Source organism: Planococcus citri, chromosome 1 (assembly GCF_950023065.1).
Source record: "Planococcus citri chromosome 1, ihPlaCitr1.1, whole genome shotgun sequence".
Taxonomy (NCBI): Eukaryota; Metazoa; Arthropoda; class Insecta; order Hemiptera; family Pseudococcidae; genus Planococcus; species Planococcus citri.
Window position 1 is genome coordinate 52434589 of NC_088677.1, and position 20574 is coordinate 52455162.

General features: G+C 35.6%; 3 protein-coding genes across 7 annotated transcripts; 2 read left to right on the plus strand and 1 right to left on the minus strand.

The window, feature by feature from the left end:
- Nucleotides 1-1481: 1481 nt before the first annotated feature.
- On the minus strand, nt 1482-11037 carry LOC135832678 (proton-coupled amino acid transporter-like protein CG1139). 5 transcript variants are annotated; one of them, XM_065346071.1, is made up of 4 exons: nt 10844-11037; nt 10636-10734; nt 10429-10557; nt 1482-3530 (listed from the first exon to the last, which is right to left on the minus strand). In XM_065346071.1, the coding sequence occupies exon 4, from the start codon at nt 3459-3461 to the stop codon at nt 2052-2054; it is 1410 nt and encodes a 469-aa protein (XP_065202143.1). In that variant the 5' UTR covers nt 3462-3530; nt 10429-10557; nt 10636-10734; nt 10844-11037; the 3' UTR covers nt 1482-2051. The 5 variants fall into 5 exon arrangements, with proteins under 5 accessions (XP_065202143.1, XP_065202141.1, XP_065202139.1 ...); XM_065346069.1 differs by having other exon boundaries at nt 10429-10562; XM_065346067.1 differs by having other exon boundaries at nt 10429-10574.
- Nucleotides 11038-11759: 722 nt separating this feature from the next.
- Nucleotides 11760-13350, plus strand: LOC135832677 (proton-coupled amino acid transporter-like protein pathetic). The gene has a single exon (XM_065346066.1). The coding sequence runs from the start codon at nt 11949-11951 to the stop codon at nt 13338-13340; it is 1392 nt and encodes a 463-aa protein (XP_065202138.1). The 5' UTR covers nt 11760-11948; the 3' UTR covers nt 13341-13350.
- A 1559-nt stretch (nt 13351-14909) lies between these two features.
- On the plus strand, nt 14910-16600 carry LOC135842294 (proton-coupled amino acid transporter-like protein pathetic). The gene has a single exon (XM_065359689.1). It carries the CDS (start codon nt 15179-15181, stop codon nt 16574-16576), a length of 1398 nt encoding a protein of 465 aa, XP_065215761.1. The 5' UTR covers nt 14910-15178; the 3' UTR covers nt 16577-16600.
- Nucleotides 16601-20574: the final 3974 nt, after the last annotated feature.

Consider the following 20574-nt stretch of genomic DNA (forward strand, 5'->3'; position numbering starts at 1 on the left):
ATAAAATCGATTACTGGTGTTTTTGAGGCATTTCTTGGACCTTCACTTTTCAGCAAAACGTTATTGCGTCGAGGAAGCCGAGAAAAATTCATTCAATTACATAATTTACTAAAAAAAATCATCACAAGTTGTAAAATGATTCCAAAATTGAAAATGGATAAAATGAAAAATGATATTTTGTTTACTCTAAAACAATTATATTGATTTATTGGGCAATTAGGGGGAAGATTCATATTAAATTGAAAAATTATCTAGAGAATGTCTTGAAAGTCAATACGCTTGCCCTCCCTCCCCACCATAAAAATGATTGCATTTCCCACATTTCAAAGCATTAATGTTACCTAATTAAGCTTTGGTGAAATTCAGCTCTGGCGAAACTCAGATTATCCCTATTCATGATCCTTCTTACCAGTCTCCTCATAAATTTTTGATAGGGCTGGATTTCATTAGAATCCTCAATCCTCATTGATTTTTTTCCAACCGTAGAGTTTGAGAATCTGTGAAACTGCAAGCACTCTACCTCAGAGATTGGCCATGAATTATGAACCAAATTACAGCTTATAATGTTGACGTGTGGATGGCAATTTTTTTTTGATACTTTTAGTATAAATTCTTAGGAAAAAAAAATATGAATCGGGTTTTTAGAACATTTTGAAGGTCGGAAAGAAGATACTTACCAGCCGAATTTTGACTTTGCGTTTCTTTTGAGTTAATTTTATTAGTGCTGTAGGTAGAGGTAAGTACATATTTTTCAAGCGCCTGATTTAAATCTTCAAAAATGTGCTAACATCTCAAATGGAAATTCAGTGCTCAAATTCCATTTATAATGGTGCATTTTACTTAGATATGTACTTTTTCTTCTTTATCTGCAATTTCCACTCGAAATTTTTTGATGGATCGAAGTACTCGTATGTTGATTGCAAACACTGCGGGTGTGCGGGTGAAAGCAAATTTTTAGAATATCTGATTTTCAAAACATTATACAAGATTCATAATATCTACGAGTAGGTATTCGCGGATTAAAAAACAGTCGGGCAATCCTTTAATTTTAATAACAAAATGTTTGTAACAAATTTCAAGTCAGTTTATGTGTTTTACAAGGAATGAAACAAAACAATAAAAATGTTCGATCAGTCGAGGGAAATAGAAGCTACATGCTGCTTTACCTACGTTGAAATTATACGAGCTCGAGAATTAAAGAATGATTTGGCGAAACGTAAGTTTAAAATTGATGACGTTTTATTTTGGCTCATTGGTTTGGAAATTCGAATTTTTTAAAAGCGCGTGGAAAGAGTAATTTACTTTTCTATGCTTTTTTCCACGAAGTATTTCCCTTCTTTATTGGCCAGCTTAGGTATCGAATTTGAGTAATTTTTCAGTCGCTTCAGAGCGCAGCTTGATTACTCAACTTCTATATTAGGTACTAATTTATGAATTCAAGTTTTTTTACACCCCTTTCCAACTCGAAAAAAGGACTAAAATTCATAGAAAACATGCAGTTTTTATTCATCACTTTGTTTGTCTTTTAATTAGCTTACTTACACAATAAGTACAAGTACATACGTTTAAATAATATGCTTATTACATACTATACCTAGACCTACCTACGAGTACTTAATTGAATTTGACAATTTTAAATTTTATTGTCAATGAAGAAAATATTCGAAAAACAAAACAATTTTTTAGATAAGATGACCATTAGATTCCTATGAGAAAGTTTGTAAAAATTCTTTCATTTTTAGAAAGTGGAAGTGCCTTGAGCCTCGAATTTCCTATTCAATTTTTAATCTGTTGAATTCACAGTTGGTAGGTATGTGGTAATCTTTAAGAATGACGAACACGATGTAAATATCGAGTGAAATTCAATAATCGTCGAATTCATTGAAAAAAAACTTGGAATACGAGATTGGAAGATTTAAAATTTTTATAATCGTGAAAACCCATGATGTACGTATTTTTAATGCAAATACAATAGATTAGTTCTATACCCAAATTAATCCTTCCATCTTTTATAATTTTCTCTATTGAATTTGGCAGAAGTTCAGCGGACATTACTGCGAAAAAAAAGCGGTAATCGTATCGATTACATTAATTACTCCTCCGACGAATAAAAACAAAGCCAAAGCTACGATAAACATATCCTTGAATATGATCACATACGTCATCCTGGTTTTTTGCTCCGACCGAGCAGTCAATATTAAAATTTGTATAAATGGCGGTACAGCTACTTCAATTAGTATACCAATAACGCCACCTATTGATACTAGTATTTGAAAATTTGGTATAGCCATAGCGATAAAATATGGCAAAATAGTTAAACCCAGTCTAATACCCCTTTCCATGTACATACGATTTTGCATTCGAGAAAAAGTACTGTCGTATGCATTACTCCAGACCGTATCAAAAGCCACATACACAAATAAAGTATACGATACGCAGATCGCCACTGAACACAGCAATAATACCATAAATGTTAGATTATTTTCAGGTGGTAGATTGTTTAAAATATTGGGCTGTATTAGACTTCCATATTTGACGTAACCTAGAAATCCAAAAATCACATACAAAATGGTCGAAGTGACCAGAGCCAAATGAAGTACACCGAACACGGTGGAAAATTCTCGCGGATTTTTCATATCATTTTTCAAAGGTAAAACCATCCCTGTGCCAGTCAATGCTCCCAGAACGATACCGAAAAATGTTGGAAATTTAAGTACATCGTTTACAGCTCTGACATCGTCGTTACTGGTACCGGCATGATTCGAAGATATGTACAGAATTAAGAAAATATTTATGAAATTAAAGGCGTTCGAAATGGTCGACATTGGTACTAAAAATTTTAGATTTTTTATCAATCCTAAAATTATCAAAGGTACTATTACAATCGATATTATAACTTTTATGTCGGAATTAACGTTATAAGTATAATCGATTATCATTTTGAAATTACCAGCGATCGTGATCAAATAAACAGCGTTACCCAACGAACCGTTCACCACGTAGTGGAAATACACCAAGAATTTAGCCGTCAAAGTAAACCTTTGCAACGGCTTAGGGCCTTGCTCGAAACATTGTTGAACGACACCGACGTACGTTAAATTAGGTATCTTCAATATCTTACATAATTCGTACTCGACGTCGAGCAAAACGTGAATTATGTGCATGTACAATACACCGATTAGAATCGTGCTTGGAATAGCGATCGCATATCCGACACTTTCGAATGTAGCAGGCAGTGCCAAAATCCCGGTACCGACGATAGCTTTGAAAAAATGTAGCGCTGGGCCCCAAAATATAGTCGGGTGGTTTTCATTACCGTAATCGTGGGGGTCGTAAGAGTCGCATTTTTTTGACGCCGGTGCATTACGATCTACGGTGCTGTCATAACGTCTTGTTGATTTTTTAACAGAGCTTCGGGTTAATGTGTCGGATATACTCTGTACAGAGGGTTTTATCGTCATGATTGATCACGTGTAGATTAACGTCCAGTTGGGCGCATCGTGTTTGATGTTCTTCGAATTATTGTGAGCCTGTAAAAAAAATTACGATTTCTTAGGTAAAGGTATTACCGAGTAAGTATAAATGTGTCGGGTGGATTTGTGCACAGTGGGAAGTTAATTTATTAGAAATGAACGGCGAGAGTGCGAGAGAGTTGTGAGTTCAGAAATAATTGGATGAGTGATAGTTAGAAATTTAAAGAATGGATCGAAGGAAACCTACTTGTTTTTTTTTTTGGTAAACTGGAATTGGAAATGGAAACCATAATTTTATCAAATCCAGTTAACTAATAGAAAATTTCCTTAAGGACTTTCATCCGAATGATAAGAACCAGAAAAGTTTCCAAGTTGACGTCTTTCGTTCTTCCAAGTCCAATGCTTGCCAAAAAAACAAAAAATTTTCGATCGAGGCCAGTAGATTTTATTCTAGAGTGAATTAGATCTCATTTTCTTCACTAACCATGTCGGCCAGGGTAACACTAAATGCAGCAACGTTATTGTTAAACTGAGTTTATTTGAAAAAAAGAAAAATCATAAACGAGTCACTTTTTGCGTAACATATTATACTCAACGACAATTTTTTCCCTCGTTTAAGATTTAAAAGTTGTTCTAATGTATCCTCTATTAATTTCTGTACTTTTGTCATCTTCAACCTCGAATTAATACCGATACCTTGAACATTTTTACGAGTTTTTTTTCTATTTTTCATGTAAAGGGCATCGTTCATGCGATACAAATTTATTTTTCGAAAAAATCTGAATAATTGAAGTGCATTTTTCAGTAGATTTTTTTTACCTTAGTGAGTAGGCAACTTCTTTTAAAAAGTTGTAATTTCAATTTAAAAACTTTAAAAGTACCCATAGTGATGATGAAATGTTTGTTTCACTGAATGTCAATATGATTCATGATTCTCGTTTAAAAATTCTCTTTGGAAAGTGAGTATTGAACGGACTAAGTACATTATTTTTTTTAAATTGCAATTCTTATACCTCTCAGATGAATAATTCTTTATTCGAGTATTCAAATTTCAGGAATGCAAACAAGCTTCAGTTTGTCTTTTCATGTAGATTTACAGAACGTCGCGCTGGAGGGTTTTATAAAATTAAATTTTTTGTATACGAGACTAGAAGGCTCAGGTAAGGAAACCTGACAATATACATGTTTTTGAAATTTATCAAATTTATGTCATTTTGTGTTTTAAAAATCTTTCACAGATTTTCACGAGCTTCGTGATTTGATTGATTTCTTGTGAGGTTTTTTCCGAATAATTCAAGTTTAGAAACTGCAAATTTTTGATTTTTTTCTCAAATTATGAATTAAAATGTGAATAATGAGCGGAATATTTTTCAGCTCTTGAAAAATAGTTGTTAAGTTTTTAATCCTACACAGAACACCGGTACCAAAAATGGTACAAATCTACAAATGTTGAAAATTTGTATAGCGGTGCTGTTTTTGGCACGAGACTTCTTGTAATTTGTGAGTATTGATGTGCTGTGTTTCACTCCTGTGTTTTTTATTTGGATTCGGTGGTCTGTACAGTGAAAGAATGAAAGATGGTTAAAATAATACGTAAATAAAATAGAAAGTAGGTATAATACCTATCGAGAATTCTTCAAATTTACTAAAATTTCAATTTTTTTCGGGTACGTCGAAAAAACAGAATGTCTCAGAAATAATTTGGTGTGATTTGCAAAAATCCTCTCTGCTGGCCTAAAAACATGCCAATTTTTGTCATCTTGAGAAAGTAGAGGTGAAGGGAAGGGATTTATCAAATTAAGTTCCATAATTGAAAACAAGATACAAAATACTCGGAGAGATAAAAAAAAATAAAAAATGATGGTAATTTATTGAATAAGATCTAGTGATTTTTGGAAAGTGATAAACTGGCTGCACTGCTACCCCCCCTACCTTCGATTTTATTCGGATTCCTTGCAACCAGGAGTCCATCTTGACCGGAATCGGAGCACATTATTGATGACGTCATAGCTCAACTTCTCGATGTTTATTTTCATGTTTTCATTAAAAGTTTTCATTTATTTATGTGGAAAAGGTCTCTTTTTCTACTTTTTTAGTATAAATAACGAAATACCGAATTATATAAATTTTGATGAGGACTTTTCTGAAGTAAAATTGAATTTCTCATCGAATGGTGTGAACAATTTTTGTTTTCGTGTAGAAATAAAAGACTTTATGAAGGTATTTTCATTCACGGATTATGAGCACATGAGTGTTTCAAAATGTTCAGAATTTTATTCTGTTCGAAATGTTTTTTTTTTTTACCCAAAGGCTCACTCAGCGTTTATTGTTCAAAATTCATTAAAGCTCCAAGTTGTGAAAACCAGAGATGCGGAGTAAAAATCGAACGTTGAGCTTTAATGAATTCATTGAATTCTGAAAGATAAACACTAAACAGTAGCAGCTTTGGATAAAAAACTATTTTGAACTGGATAAAAATAAAATTCTGAACATTTTTGATTTTGGTATTTTAAAACACTAGTGTTTTCATTGAAAATTTCGAGAAATTTCAATTCAATATATCTACTTACATAATAATTTATCCATGAATGAAAATACTATATTATAATATAAAGTCGTTGTTTCTGTAATTCTGCTGGAAAGCAAACCATTCGACGAAAAATGTCATTTTAATTAAGAAAAGTCATCATCGAAATTTACGCAAATTCACTTTATTCCTACCAATAATGATTAATAAAGTCGAAAAACTGAATTTCTCCCATACAATTACCTGTGAAAACTCGGAAAATGATAAATAAACATCGAGAAGTTGAGCTATGACGTCATCAATAAGGTGCTCCGATTCCGGTCAGGATGGACTCCTCTTGCAACCTTCAACCGTTCCAGCCGAAACAACGAACTACGGTGCGTTGTGCTTGTGCTGTCTTTGTTTAGAATGATGGAGGGGGTAGTGTAATATTTGGCGAAGTGGCGATTATTTGGCGTTTTTAATTCCACGTCCACGTCGGCACGTCTTCATTTTTCGATTTCGTTGATTTTGATTTTGTTTTGTCATTTGTGCGTCCATCAGTCCATCTCTTTTCCGTGTGCGAAGTCCGTTCTGTCTAATGTCTTTTGTCATTTTGTTTTAATTTAATCTCTTGAAAGTACCAACGAGTTCGAGTTTCGTGTGTGACAGTAAGAATCTTGATTCAGACTCGGGTTTGAGTTTTGATACTTAATTGATTACTCGAATTTCAAAACTTCGTTTGATCGTGTAATGCGACCATCGCGTCGATAGTGATTTTTCGTGAATTCGTAATACTAATGCTGTACTTATTGTATTGTAAACGGTAAAGTAGAATTCGTTTGCGAATTGCGATGTTCATCTCTTCTTGATTTTCCTGAGCGGTTCGTGGTCACTTGGTCAGTTTTCTTGATGTAAGTAAACCAACCATCATGTTTTATTTTACGTTAGCATCATTGTCTAAAGTTGTGTAGGAAATGAAAAATCCTACAATTTTGAGTATAACGTAGTGTTGCATATACAGAAGAGACACATACCTAAGTTACTAAAGCATTAGTGATTTTCTATCTTAGAGAAGGAATACGATTTTGTTCATAATCATCATACTGTATAATACTTGAGAGAAGGTAACTATTTCATCACGATTTCATCTAGAATCATCGGATTTAACTAAGTTGAGACGTATTATGTTTCGTGGAGAAATGAATTCTGTGGGTTGTTTGATCTAAATTGTCATGAAATTCCGTATAAGAAAGAAGCGATCTAATACACAACAATACAGTGTATCTTATTCATGTATCGTAATTCGTAAGAGCTTTCATTATTTGAAGTGTGTTTAATCACCACTGTGTTTGTGTTTTTTCTGTCTGTAAATGTAATGTGTAAGTATTTCTATTTCAAATGTTTGATTTCGAGTTATAATTTCTTACTCGATTCAATTCAATTTCGGTAGCCATTTTGCTGCGCAACGGCGCGGCGTCACGTACGCATGCCACTGACGCATGCAGCGTTTGCAGCAGAGGTAGATACAGTGTTACCAGATTCGGATAACGAGTCGAGTAGTAAATCATCTTTGATGTAAGATATATTAAAGCTCTTTAATACAAGTATGGAAATAGAGTATGCTCTTAAGAAAGTCATAGCATTTTACGTATGTGTTACGTACTGCGCATGGCAGGTTGGTGTCGTCACGCGGTGGAAGTGGGTGGAGCAACCATTGCGGTGCAACGTTGTACGTGAACAGCTGATTTGATGCTTGCTCGCGCACTGCGCAGTACGTAAAACGTACGTAAAATCCTATGACTTTCTTAAGAGTATAATCTATTTCCATACTTGTATTACAGAGCTTTAAGATATATGTAAGAGTAATTTTTTCTAATTTGACATATTTTGAAAATTTTAGTTTGGCTTATGAATGGTGTAAAAATCTGTTTCAATCGTGAATCGAGGTAGAAAACTGATGTTTGAATTAGTGCACTGCTACATGTACATAGACGGCAACCAGCAACATAGCAACTTCACGACAGTGGCACGAAAATGATATAAGTTGCTCGGTTATTGGCTGGAAAGTTGCTAGTTGCTGCTTATGTAGCAGTCTACACAGTATCGTAATCTTAAAGCTCTTTACGTAATCTAACTTTCCGATCCGATTGGGGGGAGGGGGGTAAGTTTGAGCTGCCGTGAAGCCTCCAGCGGATTTTCAAATTCCAATTTGCATCTATTTTACTCGCGTTTCTTTGCATAAATTTAGGAACAATTCTCCAAAATTCATGAGCGTCTTTCTTCAACAAAATTTTGAAAAATAGAAAAAAACTGAAGAAGTGTCTTGAAATTGAGCAGGAGGGAATGGATTTTGGAAAATTACATATATGACTAGATCAGTATATTAAACTGTAATCATATGAAATCCACCAGATAACTTTTCTTTTGGCTGCTCAAATTGGAAGCCAGGGCTGTAAAAATGAAGTTTTTGGGTTTCCGTTCGATCCTGTTTCAAAGATCATATTTCGTTCTAAGTTTTAATTCTTCATCTTTTGGTTCTAAATTTCAGTTTTACAGTTTTCGTTTCCGTTTTTCAGACTCGTTCTTTTTTGAAATTCTACTAGTTTTCTTGCGAAGGAAGAGATGCATAGTTTGATTACTTTTTTCGCTACACCTTCACAAAATGAAAAAGCATTCAACTACTCACTCAGGTGATGAAGTGAATAGTTGAATGGAAAATGACGAATGAAAAATATACGTAGTAATTTGTAAAATGATGATGAAACCAGACAGTAGCGCTAATAATGTCATGTAAAAGCGACCTTTGAGTTTCGTTCTGACAACTGTTTGCGACTTTGCGTATAGGACTCGCATCTTGAAAATTTTTAACCCCTAAAATACGTGAAATTGCAGTTTAAAAATGTTTTTTCCTTCAACTTTTCTATGTATGTACCCCTAATTTTCTTAATAATCTCGTAAAACACGGGTTTTCTCGTCACCCCTTTCAACTTTAAAGTGTGCAAACAATTTTCACGTGAATTGTCCGGCCACTACAACTTGAGAGGTCCGCCTGGTGCCTTTAGTAGGCAACCCTTCAATCATCATTTATGATTTTTCGTCTCGAAACGTGCACAAAATGCATGTGCATGTTCGTTTGCATCTTTGTTTATGGGTATCACTCAACCCATTCATGTGTGGCAATAAATTATTTTGTGGTTCAATGGTGAAAATTCTGGTAGCAATAATGTGACAATGTCATGCACTAAGCGGGGCGCTCAAGTTTTAGCGGACGGGCAATAATCAGCTCATTTTCCGATTTCCTGTTCACTCTCGTGGTTAGTAGTAACTTATGTGTTTCAACTTTTTTTTTGGAACGGAATTCGCCCCTTCAGTTATCGAAGTAGGCAACATTTTGATCTCAGATGGTTTGAAAGCTGCTCGATAGAAACTAGATTACGTAATTTCTAGTTTGACCACGCTCTCCCCAGATATCTGGAAGAATTTTTTTGTCAGCTTTTTCTTAGCAGAAGGGAGATTCCTTTCCCTGGTTAATAAGAAATATGTAATTCTGTTTTTTTGGTGATGGGCGATAATAGTTGAAATCGTTTCGTTTGTGTGTACTGTGTACTTAACTCTTCTGAAAACACATTTGAGGATTTGATAAATTGTGAAAACGGAATAAAGATAGCAAACCTTGAAACATGTTGACCATGCCGTGTATTAGAAATGCACCTATTCTAACCTATTCGTAGTATTCGATTCGAATGAGTCACTTTATATCGTGAACGATTCGACCTGAGTGTCGTGTAGAATTCCATGAAACGCTTATCAATTTTTTTAGACGAATGGGATGGGTGATGTTGTCGACTCGCACTCCTTTCTTGCATATTTTCTTTTATTTGTATTATTGTTTCATTTTGTTGTGGAATAATATATGGGAAATGTTTGAAGATGAATGCTTTTGATTTATAAAATACTCAATTTATATTAATAGGATTAATTCGATTTAAAGAAAGGACAGGATATCTCCCTTTAGCCTTCAAGATTATATAAAATTATGTATTTCGGTCAGATCGTTTCTCAACAAACTCTCTCACCCTCCACCACGTCTTCTCTTTTCATATGTGGCAATACATATTATATGCGCCGATAGACGTTTCCTTATACAATGGTATCCAATTTTCTTTCTCGAAAAATTGCTGTGCTGTACTTGAAACTGGATAATTTCGCAGCGTCTTTCGGTTGCTAATGCTGCATTTCATGATGGTTAGGAGGTAATTGTAGACGAAAAGCAGTGAACAATTATGCGGTGCGATGTTAATAAAATAAATGGTATCGCGTTATTTGGGTATAGTTCAACGATTAACGAATGAATAGGATCACTTTGGTGCGATGAGGGATCTGAGGGAGGTTGGCAGTTGAACGGTTAGTTTTACGTGAAATAAAACAGAAATAAATCATCGATACCTGGCTAGTTGACGAGAAAGTTTTGATCATTGTCCGATTCGGCGACGGTGATTTTTCGCTTTCGAACTCGTCACGTTTGTGCTTCGTACTGCGATAAGTTTGTATAATTGAGATGTACGAACGCGGTGGCTGCGCTGCGAGATAAACTGACTGAGTGTGTATTGTGTCTAGCTACTAGCTAATAGTTGCCTATTATATAATACGTACTCGATTAACGGTGACAATCGAAAGGACGACGTCGAACAAATTTTCAACTTTAATCAACTGTAACGTTTGTTTAACGAATAGCCGTCGACGTCCACGTCGCTACGAAGATACACAACAAGTAATATGTTGACGTTTTATTTTGAAAAATCATTTTTTTCTTCTTCAAAGACAAACACGTGACGGCCGTCTAGTAAGAAATTTTTTTTACCTGTTTGCGGACATCGAGGTGGATTAATTAATAACTATGTTCGGATTTGGAGGGCGAAGAAGGAGGAAAGCTTAATCAAAAACAACTCAAATCCTAAAATTACAGGTACGAAATTACAAAGAGAAACAGGATGTTAATAATTGGAGGATTTTGAAGCGACGAGGGCAGCCGCGCACACGACAGTGACAAAAAGGCAATTAGAAACGTACTCGGTGACGTATATTTTGTACTTTTGTGTGTTTATTAGTGTGGGTCGTCACCGTTGAAACGTGGGTACGAGTTATCAACGGACACGTGATATTCGATGGTACATGTGTAAATGTATATCATAGTAAGTAAGTATATAGTATTTAGTCGAGCCAAGTTGTGTGATACTTTGCATTTTTTGGCGTGTAGTTGGATCGCTAAAGTATCAGCGCCACAGAGCGTATGACGGAATGATGAGAGGGAAGGGAGGGGGTTGGTATTGACTTCTCAGTTGTGTGAGTTGCTTTTGGGATCTTCAATTATCGAAATAATTTTGACGGATCTCAATAATGGAAGTCAATACCGATAACCACAGACCACAGCTTTCTAATCGTATTTTGAAGAAGGAAATTACGAGGGAGTGAGTTGGAGGTCGAAATTTTTAGTCAAATTCGAATGAGTATTGCAAACAACTTCGAGCATGAATAACTCGATGACTGTAATAAGTAGTACATACTTGCAAAATTGGAACATTTACCATTTCTATCGATGTTTCGAATTAATTCCAAGAACCTCGACCTTCATCCAAAGCACTAAGACTCAATTTAAATCCGTCTGCGTAGCACGCCTTGTGTAGCCAACAATCACGTGAGTGTAATATTGCCCTGATCTGTGGATTAGAAATTGATAAATTTAACACGGTAATGTACTGTTACCTACCTATAATTATTTATTTACACTCGAAACAAAGAATTTCGAGTACCGGCTACGAATAAAACTGAGATCTATTTCGTATATGGAATAATGGTTGAAATCTTGTATTAATCGTTAGCGATTGCTTCGATGTGTCTCATAGTCAGTTCGCCGATTACGAGTTGTTGAAATTTTTTTAAAAGATTTTTTACTTCGCATTCGAAAGATGGTATTGAATCCTATTTCATCAATATGCAATTGCGTCTCATCTTCGGTCCAATCCGATCAATCAAACTTGGAAAACCCTTCTTTATCCGAACAACATTCCACGAAGCAAGAGTCTTTGGAACATTACGATCCTCACGAGTATGGCAAACAACAACATCCCACTCTATTTTGGGGCTCGTTATTCCATTTATTTAAAACAATCATCGGAACTGGTATGTTGGCTTTACCGTTCGCTTTCAAGAACGTTGGCTATGGCGTCGCAGTCTTCGGTATTTTTCTAGTAGGTTTCATTTACCTACATGTTTTACATCTCTTGATGGACGTCGAATACCAACTTTGCAAAAAGCTGAAGAGGCCTAACTTGACGTACCTCGGTATCGTCACAAATACCTTTGAGCAAGGACCAGGATTTGTTCGCAAGATCACTCCGATTGCTAAAAGCCTGCTGTACTTTCATTATGTGTTTAATAAATCCATATCCAATTCTATATACCTGATCACAATCGGTGGAAACCTGAAGATTATCATAGATCATTATTACAACGTCGATTTGAACATCGTGTTCCTCATAACTGCTGTCACGATAATGTTGATACCAATGGCATTAATTCGCAGTTTGAAATTCTTGGTACCTCTGTCGATACTGACCAGCGTATTCAACATGATCAATATAGTCTTGATCCTCACCATTCCCACTGATTATAACAGTTCTGCGGATTTCAGAGCGGTCGGAGATATCACCAAGTTTCCTTATTTTTTCGGCTTAGCTTTAGGGGCTTTCAATTGCACTGCAATAGTAATGCCGTTGAAGAACGACATGAAATATCCAAAAAAATTTACCAGTGTTTTTGGAATTATAAACATCGTTTTACCAGTAGTTGCTGTTATTTACTGCACTTTTGGATTATTGGGATACGCGAAATATGGTAATAGTCTACATGGCAGCATTCTTTTCAATTTACCACCAGATCAGTTGGTTTCGTTCGTTGTTCTGAGTCTGTATTCCTTTGCTGTTTGTATATCGTTTATATTGACTTTGTATACTGTATTTGATACATTATGGAGTAACATATTCAAAGATCAGAAAATGAGCCATCCAATCACCGCCGAGTACGCGTTGAGAATATTTTTGTGCATTGCGCCTTACTGTATTGCAATTATTTTACCGGATTTTAAAATTATGGTCAGCTTGGCTGGAGTCATTGCCATATTGATGGACGAAACTGTGCCGATCATTTTACACGCTTTATCACTGATCCAAAAGAAACCTAAAACTATAAGCGTGTATTTATCCTTAATGAAAGATCTAACTCTTATTTCAATATGTTCATTGTTGTTTTCTGCTGCTTTAATTGAAGTTATTCGCAGTATTGTCAAGTTTTATAGCTAAATTCATTAAACTTTTGTACGTTGTATTTTGTTTTTAGCCCTCCCTCCTCTGACCCTTCGAAATGGTAGAAATACGTATCTAATCATGCTTCCAAATGGTAGCCTATTCACCTTTAAAGCCTGGATTTTTACAAAATTTCCAATCTTTCAACACCCAGGATATGGTCATCAGATGAAGTTTGTGAAATTTCATGCGAAAGGTGGGACTGAAAAATTCGATCCTGCGATTTGTCAATAGAAATATTTCTCACTTTGAAAGTGTAGATTTTCCCGAAACGATTACGTAGATTTTCAAAGCGAAATCTAAAAATGCAGACGTGAACGAAAAGTCGTGTGGGAGAAATATTCTGGTGAGTTTTTTCTCCTGAATGTTTTTTCCGTTACTTCTCTCTCATTTTCTCTAACTCTACGGGGAAAAAAAGTTGAATGCTTCAGAACGCATTTTCTTCTTCTTCTTATATCACTTAATCAGCTCACCAAAAGGAATTGCTTGCCATATCACGATAAAAGGGCTAAAATGTCCCGAAGGTTTTCGTTTCCTAATTTGTGTTTTTGAACATTTAGAAAATTTTTCATCCTTGGTGAAATCACTGTTTTTTTTAGGCGAGCAGAAGTGCATAAATGTTTAGAAATTCTACAAGTTTTGTTTTGGACTTTGAATGGGAAAATAGACATTAGCGTCTCATTTTAGTAGGTCAAAAATTTCCTCTTTTTAGAAATTATTTTCCTTTAATGTTTTGAAAGTATTCAAAAATGTGCTCTCTTATGTACATTACAAGTTCAGTGGTTTTTCTGAATGCATGAGCATTTTTTTCTGTAATTGGAATTTTGATGCTGTCGTTTTTCACATTTCATGTATCTAGCTGTAAAACCGCATTTTCAACGAAAAAAATCTTGAGTTTTTATTCGGTATTTCAGCTCAACTTTTGATCGCCCCTAAATTTTTTTTTTCTAAAATGTCAAGATTGAGACCCAATAGATAAATCAGTTATGTAAACAAAGGTAATCTTACGAGACCCAATTCCATTGTTAGTCTTGAATTCGAAAATTATTTTTTTGAAATCGGTTATTCCTGTGACATTTACCCCTATTTCATTTCAATTTTTTCGATAGCTGTCGAATTGAGTTTTCATAATAAGGGATTAAATTGGAGCATCAAACTTTTCCTTTAGTGAGAATCTAAAAATGAAAAATCTTCGAAAAATGTTTCCTATCAAAATAGATACATTATTCCATAGAGTTTGTTTCTCTTTACCTGCTGTCCGAGTGCGATTTGAATGAGAGAAATAATCGAAAGTGGAGCATGAATATATGATTCAAAAAATTGGGGGAAGAATAGAATACCATCGTGTGTGTGCCAGCGAATGCGTTCGCCAAGTTTGAAGTTTTGGACATTTTTGAGTAAGCATTCGATTTTATGATCACGTGAACATAATAAACATTCTTTTCTTCAAAATAAACTTTAAAAAAATACACTTTTACGTAATTTATGATTCTCATTGACTTTATATCAATCTTAACCGTGAATAGCACGCTGAATAAAACCAATTATCACGAATAGGGTGTAACACTTGTCTGATCGGTGATCTCCGGATTAGAATTGATTATACTAACCGCATTAAAATTTACAATTTTTCATTTCTCTCGCATGCGCTTCTGTACACAAATAACGAATTTCGAGTATACCAGTTCCGAATAAAACTAAAACTGTTTTCGTGTATTAAGTAATCATAAATTCGTCATCAGTGATTGCAGGTGAAGTTTCGCATCACTTGTCGATTTTTCGATCACGGTTTGTTGAAATTTGTGAGCGACATTTTTTCCTATCATATTTGAGAAATGGTGTTGTCTTTTTTATCCACAATATGCAGCAATTGTACCTCATCTTCGAATAACGCAGACAAGCTAAAAGACTTGGAAAATTCATCAACAGCCGTACAACATCCTACGAAGCAAGACTGTTCGCTAGATTATGATCCTCACGATTATGGTAAACAACATCATCCAACCCTTTTTTTGGGTTCCTTATTTCACTTGTTCAAAGCAACCATTGGAACTGGTATATTGGCTTTACCATTCGCTTTCAAGAACGTTGGCTACAGCGTCGCAATCTTCGGTATTTTTCTGGTAGGTTTCATTTACCTACATGTTTTACATCTCTTGATGGACGTCGAATACCAACTTTGCAAGAAGCTGAAGACACCTAACCTTACATACCTAGGTATCGTCACGAATACTTTCGAGCAAGGTCCAGTATGTGTTCGTAAATTTACTCCTGTCGCTAAGTTCCTGACGTATTTCCATTACGTTTTTAACAAATCCATTTCAAATTCCATATACTTGATTACGATTGGTGGAAACTTGAAGATTATCATCAACCATTTCTGCGACTTTGATTTGAATATCGTGTACGTAGTGACTGCTATCATGGTGGTGATAATACCTATGGCTGTGATTCGGAATTTGAAGTTCTTAGTGCCCTTGTCCATATTGACCAGCATATTCAACATGATTAACATAATTTTGATCCTTTCGATTCCTTCGGATTACAACACATCAGCGGATTTCAAAGCGATCGGAGATGTCACAAAGTTTCCTGATTTTTTCAGTCTGGCACTGGGCGCCTTTACTTGCACAGGTATAATAATGCCGTTGAAGAACGATATGAAGTATCCCAAACAATTCACCAGCTCTTTCGGTGTTATAAATATTACCTTATGTGCAGTTGCCTTGATCTACTGTACCTTCGGAATATTGGGATACGCGAAATATGGTAACAGTCTGCAAGGGAGCATTCTTTTCAATTTGCCACCCGATCGGTCAGCTTCGTTCGTTGTTCTGGGCCTTTACTCCTTTGCGGTTTGTGTTTCGTTCATTTTAGTCTCGTTCACCATATTCGATACATTATGGAGCAATATATTCAAAGATCGAAAAATGAACCATCCAATCACTGCCGAATACGCTTTGAGAATATTTTTATGCATTGCGCCTTACTGCATTGCAATTATTTTACCGGATTTTAAAATTATGGTCAGCTTGGCTGGAGTCATTGCTATATTGATGGACGAAACTGTGCCGATCATTTTACACGCTTTATTACTGATCCAACAGAAACCTAAAACAATAAGCATGTATTTATCCTTAGTAAAAGATCTTATTCTTATTTCAATTTGTTCATTGTTGTTTTCCGCGGCCTTAGTAGAAGTTATTCGAAGTATTTTCAAATTTTACAGCTGAATTAAATATATTTTTTACGCGTTTTTTTTCTTTTGCTTAAATTTCAATTGAAAGTACTTTTACAAGTATATACAATAATTGTAAAAGGATGCGTGACTCTAGTGACTACACAGATGAGGTTTGATTAAAGAATTTCCAATTAAGATTTGTTGGTTGTGTTGTCGTAACTAAACCCACAGTTTTCTCTTTGATTTTCATAGAGGAATGACGAGGGGAGGAGGGCTAAAAAAAAATATCAAACATCTTTCAAATTTCCTCCAACTCAAAGAATCGTTTTAAAAATAGAAAATTTTTTCTGAAATACTCAATTCGAATTTTTTTTTCAGATTGAAGATGCAAAACTATTGAATGCAGTAGAACGATGGGAAGATTCGGCAAGCAGAAGATGCAGAATTAGTCCGGATACGGAGCGAATTAGATTTGATTCGTGGTATTGGCAGTGGTGAGCAAAAAAAGCATTTATTGTACATGTATGCATAACTTTTACGAGTAAGGTATGTATTTCGTTTACTCATTTCCTCTGGAATGTAGTCATGATCGTTGGAGTCCGTTGTTTTTGGCTACCGAAGTCGAAGAACAGACGTGGAAAAATACCCTTCTATTGAAAGTTGATGTCTCTGGTAGATAGATAGTAGGTATAGATACTCACGAAATGAATGCAGCCAATCTCGGCACTCTTGTCTTGAATAATGTCGTATTTTTTAGCTCCAAAATTCTGAGAAATCGGAGCTATCGACGACGTCATTGTCACTAGTCGTCTTTGATAAATGAATACAATGTGCATATCTTCGGATAGATAGAAAATTCGATTACTCCCACAGATGTCTTGAGAATAATTAACATTTTGGGTCCGAGGTTGTTTTGATGAACAATCATCTAATATACTGAGTTACTGACAATGCTGTTAGACCTTCCTCCAAAATGAGCTTGTGTATAGATTATACAATAGTAGAGGTGGGTAGATAGCTATTTTGAATTTCTGGACCAAATATGTAGTTGAATAAATTCATTTTGAATTCAATTTTTCAAGTATCCTCCACCTGCTACATTGTATGATGATTTCGGTAAAACCCATCCTTCTTATGATGTTGGATGGAAAGCTAGTTCTCGCTATGCGAGGGTAGATGCAACATTCACATATTCACTTCAACACTTCATTTTGTACAAATTTCTCACCAAGCTTCATAATGTACCCAAGGCACGAGCACGATTTTCTTTATTTTATTTCATTTTGTTTTTTTTTTGCCCTCACGTATCCGTCTCCTATACACCACTCTGCTGGCGAAGTTATATCGCACAAAATAGTAAGAACACGTTGTACACAATAAAATTTTAATTTCCACTATCAACAACATCTGCACGACGCTATGGTCGTTTGTGAGTGGGCAAAACGGGGGATTTGCCACGCCGACCCGCAGCTTTGACTGCAAACTGCAGCAGCACAACTCGAACGAACGCGATACTTTCTTACGTTATTATTTTTTCATTAGCATCGTCTTTGCTGCTATTACACTCACCACTGCGTGAAACGAAATTTCTTAACCCTGATATGCCAGCATGTTCTGCAGAAAAACCAAACCATGGCAAAAATTTAATTTCCGTTTTAGCATTAATTAATTACAAAGAATGAAGTACAGCTCTGAATGTAATCGGCTTAAAAGGGGGCAATTATTAAATTCGTTATCTCGTCTGAAGTTCGGTCTGGGTCGCTCGTTGAGAGAAGCGAAGATGAAGGGAAAAAATACTAAACAAAAACAACCGTAATACCAATGCCGCCGCAAAAACCTCAAGTTTCCTTTCGTTACTTGAAAAATAACCGAGGATGAAATTACAAAGAAAGAAAATCGAGATTATATTCAACATAAAATTCATCTTAACGAAGCTACCGGACTAACGGCACAGACTCTATATTTTTAGTTCAGAAATAGAATAGAGCAATGGTAAGAGAGAATATTTTTTACAGCCATTGTCGATTTGATATAATTAGGTATCACTTCTTTGAATTACCTATCGGTTTTGATTTTCAAAGAAATACGCAATGTGTTAGACTAATTTGAGTATAGGTATACGATAAGAAAGTGTGATTTCGTTGGCACTATATTTAACTCCCTGCATGAAACTTCGTGTATCTATATTTTATCTTCTTAGTTCTTACTTAGTTATTTTTGCGAAATCTGTATATTTCTGGATTCAATTCAATCTGTTTCTGTATGCGCCAGATTTGTACAGGCTTTGAATGATTCTCAGTGGACATCCCTTCATCGTACATGATTTAGAAACATTTCAATTCAAAGTAATCGCCTCGATATCTTGAGCGCTAATTATGCGACAGCCGAGTGAAATCGTTAAAATCGAAGCTTCACGTAATCTTCTGTGATTACCCGATGGAGCTATTTTCCATCTGTATTAGGAAAACTTGCGACACTTCATCAATGAGAAGCCACGAAAGATCAAAACTTATTGCGGACTCGTTCGGCTACTTTTGTAAAATGGTTTATTAGAAAAACTACAGTGAAGTGAAACTATACAGAACGAGAGTTCTATTAGAACAGCTGTTTCAATTTTCTCTGCTAATATCAGATGAGACGCGGCGCCGAATTTAAACAGCATCGCTGGCGTTATACGTGAACTGAGTTTACACTCGCAACACTTTTTAAACTCAAATGGCAAAAACTCCCCCGATACAAGACGTCCACCCCCCTCTGTCTTTTGTATGCCTGCGTATGTGTGCCTGTGCACGTTACGCTAAAACGACCAGGACCGGGGCACCGGTATACGTGGCTAGGAGCAGAACCAAGGGTAGAGTACAGATCCTCCGCAAAACTCTAAATGCACGATAAAGATTGAAAGTTGTAAGTTTTCTACAGTAACGTAATGCGACAACTACCGCATAGCCAGAAACTTTTCTCAAAAGTTGAATGCCTTCTCTCTTTCTTTTTACCCCATCTCTTTCCTTTTCTTTCTGTATTTCGCATTCCTTTGCCTTTCACGCTCGTCCGCTCCGAGTTTTTATTTTTTTTCTGCCTCATCATTCTATCTTACTCCCTTACTTTCTCCAACTCGTTCGCTTTCTTTTTTTCGATACTGCTGCGTGTGTCTGTAAGCCACCTTCTTATGCCAGGCTGCTTGGCTTGCTTGCCCTTTCACGAGCCTATATTGCCACCGCCACCAATTCCCCCGTCTTTATCGTAGTTCGTCGTCTTCAGCGTCACTTCCGCGTATTCTTACAATCCTCATACTGTAGTATATATAGGTACGTGGTGTATTCGCACTCACACATATAAACATCAATGCAAACCGTATACCTATACACAGTGAGCGAAATGGAGGAAATACACTTTTTTCCCTATTTGTATATTCGACTCACATTTTGCAAACTCCAACCATTTTCTTATGCCCTCATTTTTCGGGAAAAACTTTAACACCCTTCATCAAATTACAAGTTTCTTTCTCTCCGTCTCCCTATCTCTCTCGGTTCCCCTTCTACGCGCGCGAAACATGAATAAAATTCTAATACATTCGTCCCGCGAGATTTGGTGTGTATTCGTTAAGTAAAAAAAAATGAAAAAGGAAAACCACACATATTAACTCGAATAACCAACTCTATCAACGTAGCAAATGAGAAAAGAAACTATTCTACTTATGTTCGCAATTCAAAAATCGTAAGTTTATTTTTGTAATATTGGAAGAAATACATTTGAGTTACGACTAATTAATGTGTTCAAAAACATGAAAATGATAATTTCAGGCGTGTCTTCTGTAATGTAATGTGATGCGATGTGGGAGAGAGGGGGGAGGGTCAAACAATTATTGCACTTCTCTTAGCCAAGTGGGTAATTTTTCTTTTGGAGTGTTTTTTTTTATTGAGGAGAGGCAATTGAACATTTTATTGTGTCTTAAGTTGAAGGAGCATTTTTTGTTTGATGAGTTTCAAAAGTCTACACAACTGATACAATCTACTCAAGGACTTCTTACGTCCGTAGAATCGAGATTATTCC

What these genes read in the sequence shown, in the direction of transcription:
- LOC135842294 (XM_065359689.1), top strand. Translation starts at nt 15,179, where the DNA reads ATGGTGTTGTCTTTTTTATCCACAATATGCAGCAATTGTACCTCATCT.
- LOC135832678 (XM_065346071.1), bottom strand. Translation starts at nt 3,461, where the DNA reads ATGACGATAAAACCCTCTGTACAGAGTATATCCGACACATTAACCCGA.
- LOC135832677 (XM_065346066.1), top strand. Translation starts at nt 11,949, where the DNA reads ATGGTATTGAATCCTATTTCATCAATATGCAATTGCGTCTCATCTTCG.